The 5,076-nt window shown below is 42.7% G+C and overlaps 1 protein-coding gene across 1 annotated transcript in view; it reads left to right on the forward strand.

The window, feature by feature from the left end:
• Positions 1–145: 145 nt before the first annotated feature.
• The window catches only part of LOC104465576 (torsin-1A-interacting protein 1-like), a gene marked incomplete at its 5' end in the record, with an annotated part of 10,026 nt that continues 5,095 nt past the window's right edge, over positions 146–5,076 (forward strand). The window contains 2 exons of the mRNA XM_010078676.1: positions 146–210; positions 2,314–2,377. Coding sequence (XP_010076978.1) covers positions 146–210; positions 2,314–2,377 — 129 coding nt within the window. The remainder of the gene's footprint in view (positions 211–2,313; positions 2,378–5,076) is intronic.

Consider the following 5,076-nt stretch of genomic DNA (forward strand, 5'->3'; position numbering starts at 1 on the left):
CGGGGCAGGGAGGTGGGGGCAGGCCGCGGAGGGGTTGCCCTGCAGGACAGCCCCAGCTGAAAGGGGTGTTCGGTGCATTTGGAGGGGGTGGGCTGGAAGGGGGCTGCTCGGCCTGGCCACCCCCGTCAGCTGTGTCTCGTTGCAGGAGCCGAGCACCGCTTCGGGAGACCGGACTCCTTGACTCGACCCCCAATACGGTCACGGAGGCAGGTGGGTTATGTCTCTGAGAGGTTACTGTGCATGCTGCTTTCATGTGCATTTTTAGCACAAGACCGGAGGAAATGTAGTTCATTGGGTTTTAGCTCCTTTGTAGGTTTTACCACGGTTCTGGCACACAGATGAGGAAATCCCGCTGCGGTTTTTATTCCATCCGAGGAGTGCTTCTCGTTTTGACAAAAGGATCAGTGCACGCAGAGCACGCTGAAGCCCTTAGGTGGCTGTTTTATCTAGTGCATCGCTTGGAATAGTATTTTGTTGGGGCGTTAAAATGGGGAATAACTGGTTTTGCTAACACTGCTTTGTTTGTAAAAGGCTGAATTTAAATAAGGTATCATGGGATGCAAAGATAGATCGCTCTAAGGCGGTGTTGTGCACAGTGCGCAGCATTGCTTATGAGGAAGTGCCTTGTCGGGGTGTGCCTGTCCTTTCTGTGAAGCACCAAACACACGTTGGCACTTGCTCTTGGACACTGTTGCGTTAGCTCTGTGTGTCACCTTGTTTCTTTGTTTGATGAAAACTGCATCCTTCTCAAAACATGAGAGAGATGCTAACTTGTATAATACAGTCACGTGGCTTTAGCCTATCATTCCGTTGTAAAACTGCAGGCAAATTCTACTTCCTTCCCTTTTAGTCTGGCGGTATGTTTTGAGTCAAACTGTATGCATTATTAGTATGTGGCAATTCTCAGATGGATGAGATAGCCTAAGACTATTGTCTGTTCCCATCTGTATTCTTGCAACAGGGCTGTCACCAAGCTCTTGTTATAGCTTCAGTGTGTGGCTCTGATTGTGTGGCACTGCCCTTAAAAAGGGCTGCCAACATTATGCTTCAGAAGCAGAATTTCCAGGAGGTGTGGAAAAATCTTGAGGGAGAAAGAGGGAGGTTATGAGTATTTCTTTGGGAAAGTAGAAAGGTTTATCTGTGAAAAAACCTGTGGGATACTGTTACTCCAAATGAGGGCTAATGGGGTGCTAACATGCTTTCTATTTTAAATGTGGCTGGGCTGCTTTAGGAGGCACAGCTGAGTGGTTTGGTTTTTTTTTTGATGTAGGCATCTCTAAAAATGAGGTTGAGGGGAGAGATGTCCTCCCCCCAGTTCCCCAAGCTCTTAACAGCAGTATTTGATTATAGTCACAACAGGCGTAAAAGTACGATGTTAAGAGACCTAATGCTTTATATAGGAGTGGAGGTGTAATTTCCCCCCTCACAGTCCTCCCAGCTGTGGTTATACAGTATTGGTTTTCTTCTGCAGGGTTTAGGGCAGACTGGGGGAATGCAGCGGGACAAGCAGGGTGGATTTTTATAAGGATGTAATTGTCATGCTTCCCTGAGAGCAGAATAGAAGCAAAACCACAGCTTGAGAAACTGGTTTCTGGCTTCTGCTTAGAGGTTTTAAATATAGATTAGGAAACTTGCTTCTAGAGCTAAAAAGCTTTAAGAGCCTATGAACCCTGCCTCAGATCAGGCATCTTCTAGATGAACGAGGTAAAGCAATCTCTGTGGAAGTTGCCTTAAAACATGCAAGTAGAGCATACAACTGTCTGAGTTAAAGGCAGGCACTAGGTGGTTTTGGCGCTTGAGTTTGTGCTATCTGTAGTTGCTGTGGAACATCGCAGCAAACGTGTCACAGGCTTATCTCTGTATTGAAAAAGATTGAACCCAGGAGGGATGGATACATACCAGACTTAAAAGAACAAGTTCCACTGTGTTAAAGTAGTGGCTTTATATTTCCGTTTATAAACTTGTAGAGTATGAACTCACAGATTTCTAATTTCTTTGATTAAACTGGTGTGTGAATTGGGGATAATAAGAAGATCACTCTCTCTTGCCAGGTGACTGTGCAGGAGGTGGCTGGCTAGCAGATTCAAGGTGGGTTGGAAACTCCTTACTAGCTGTTTGGGAGGCAGGAATGATCCTTTGGGTAGGAGGCTTTGGGCCTTGTAAGGAAAGAACAGGCGTGTCTGGACTGGAATTTTTATTTATATATATTTCTAGCAAAGTTAAACTTCATAAAGGGAGAGTTGACTTTTCTCTGTAGGGGTACCACGTGTGCTATCTGCTTGCACGTGTGCGCTTGTCTCTTCCTGTCTGCAGGTGATCCCCGTTGTTACAGAAGGTGCTGATTCACAAGCTGTCTTCATGTCAGAAAGGAAGTCGTGTATGTTTAGATCTTTCCTGTTTGCAACAACTCTTAACAATGGTTTAAAAATGCTTTGAGAGATAGAGTACTGATTGAAGCGAAGAAGGAGAGAGGAGTTAAAAAGTATGGACTGCATTGCGTAGCCCTTTTTAGATTCATAGCTCTTTCTGGTGTTGTAGCTACTAGCCACCACTGCTAGCGAGATGTTTTCCTTGCAAAACCTCAGTAAATGGTGAAATATTATGGGTATTTTGTTTGTCATTCCTGAAATCAAATAATTTGGTGAGTATCTTCATTCCTAGCTTGGTGGGAAATCAATCATGTAACAGCTTTTTAAGATGGTTTTGAAAACACAGTATCCCGCTCTGTATGGGCAAATACTTTACTGTTGTATCTGTGACTTAACATCTTAGCTTAAAACTTAGTTTTCTCCCTTGATTGTGTTTTGGGTTGGTTTTGTTTTTTTTCTCCTTGTATGCTTCACTTACACAGTCATGCTAAAGCTACCAGAACGTATCAGAAGAAGGCTGTGTTTTCTTTTCTTGAAGTAAAATGAATAAACACTAGGTGGCAAGCTGTGTGTTGCCCTTGCACATATAGTAAAAGAGCTACAGAAACACATTGAACCCTGGGAGAACCCAATACTGTTAAAAGAATAAAATGGCCTAGTGTGAATGTTACAGAGGAAAAGTTTTACCAATTGTATTCTTCCCTTTGCGGTTTCCTCTGCTTGTGCCCTTCAGCTTGATTGCTGTGTCATGGTCTGCGTTCTACAGCTTTTTTTACCGTCAGTTTGGACAACCATGTGCTTGCACTTTATCCTTTCAAACCTCTTCTCCTGGTGGTTTGCTTTTGACTGCCTTTCCAGCCCTGACCTTTGCTCTGTGACTCCTGTTGTTTTACACAGCTTTAGTCTTTCTAGTTAGTAACATTAACTAAGTTGGGTTTTGGTGTTTGGCTGTGTAATTTGGCAAGCGATCGAAAGGTCTTGGTTTAGATTCTTCTCAGCTACCTGAGGGGATTCAGTTAGGAGCAAAGGTGCCCCAGGTTGCCTTTATGGTTAATGAGAGAGAGACCCAACTAAAGGATGGCTTGGACGACGTAAAAAGGGGACTTACGTTCTATCTTTGCTTCTCTCTCTTTTCGCCTCTGCCTAATGCTATGGAAGACAGCACAATTATTGTTTGGAAGTTGTGTGCCCAAAGCTGTGGGAAAAATTGTCTTTGCTCCCATGCTAGTATTTACTAGTTTACACCGAATCCCTCTAGCATCACGCGTTTCCTTGCTCTTAGCATTTGGTGTCTTGACATCTGGGTTTTTTTTCAAGTGTTTTTAAACCAAGGACTCCTAAAAATAAAAAAAGATTGCGTGTGGTGGTGTAGACAGCTATATTTGTAGTGAACTCAAATTTACCATAAGCGAAAAGTCTTTGTTGCTTTTGGTTACATTTTAAGAAAGTAACTCTTGGGAGATTGCAACTTGAAAGATCAGTGATTTAGATCATGTATGTTCTGAAACTGTGTCTTGATCCTTCAGTTTTGTCCTGTTTTGAGCACTAATGATACTGCACCTATACCAATCCTCTTTTCCTTTTTTTTCTTTTTTGCCTCCTGACAGGCAGTTCTTCAGTTTACTTTCCTCAAGAGAATCCAATAAAGGAAAAAGCAAAGGCTTATGACAGTAATGAACCTGAGAAACCAGCAGGGCATCAACCAAACATTTATACACCATTAAAAGGTAACAACTCTAGTTTTATTGGCACCTTTTCCATGATGCGACAAATGATTGCTTAAATGTGCTAAAATTATGTTCTTTCAGTTCTATTACAAATGGGGGAGTTGTTGAGTTGGAATCTGAATGTGTGAAGAACTTTAAAAAAAAAATTTGCAGGGTGTACTCCTGCCCATGAGTCAAATTAAAGCTGATTGTGGTATGACAGTCGTCTGCTGGGGTGTAAAGCCTTCAAGTTTAAGAAAGCACAGTTTTAAACTTTGATAAATACATAGCCGTCTGTGTTTTGAAAGGCAAAACAAAAAGATCAGTAATATCATACCTGCTTCAAAAACTGTTACAAGAGATCTTTAATTGCCTCAAGCAAAGCAAAACAAAACTCCTGTTTTTCTAAAAAGATGAGTTACTTTTGCCTTTAGCAGCTGGCAGCTGACTATACCAAGTGATTTCAAAGTGAGGGAGCACTTTTTCTGTTCATTGCTCAGGATGTTTTTCTCCATGTGGGTTACAGAAGCAATAGGGAAATAAAATGAGGAAGAAAATACAGGATACTTCTTAACCCAGCAGAAAGTAGTTACGTTACTACAGGTGGTTTGAATACATCCAAATAGCTATGCTGTGGAAGGGAGGTTTTCAAGAGAGTGGGTGACTAGTCAGAGTGAGGTAGTGGCTTGCATTCAGTCAGTAACAGTCCTCATCACAGAGTGTTTATGGGAGAGCACTGAAAGCAATTGTGAGTGCAGACTGACGAAATACAGACGAGAACCCAGTAGCCGAGATGTGCACGAGAACACATCCATGTCAGCTTGCTGTTTCCCAGGAGCACATGGAGGCGTTTTGCTCAGGCAGCCAAGAAAATGCCCATGTTCGCTGGAGTCCCACAGGGCTGATAGCTGTGGTATTAAGGTGGTCGCTTTACACTGTTTATTTTTGGTTTCCCATCTTGCTGAGTAGTTTTGGTTTCAGAAGTGACAAATCTCCTGCTG

Source organism: Pterocles gutturalis, unplaced genomic scaffold (genome assembly GCF_000699245.1).
Source record: "Pterocles gutturalis isolate BGI_N339 unplaced genomic scaffold, ASM69924v1 scaffold12598, whole genome shotgun sequence".
Classification (NCBI taxonomy): domain Eukaryota; kingdom Metazoa; phylum Chordata; class Aves; order Pterocliformes; family Pteroclidae; genus Pterocles; species Pterocles gutturalis.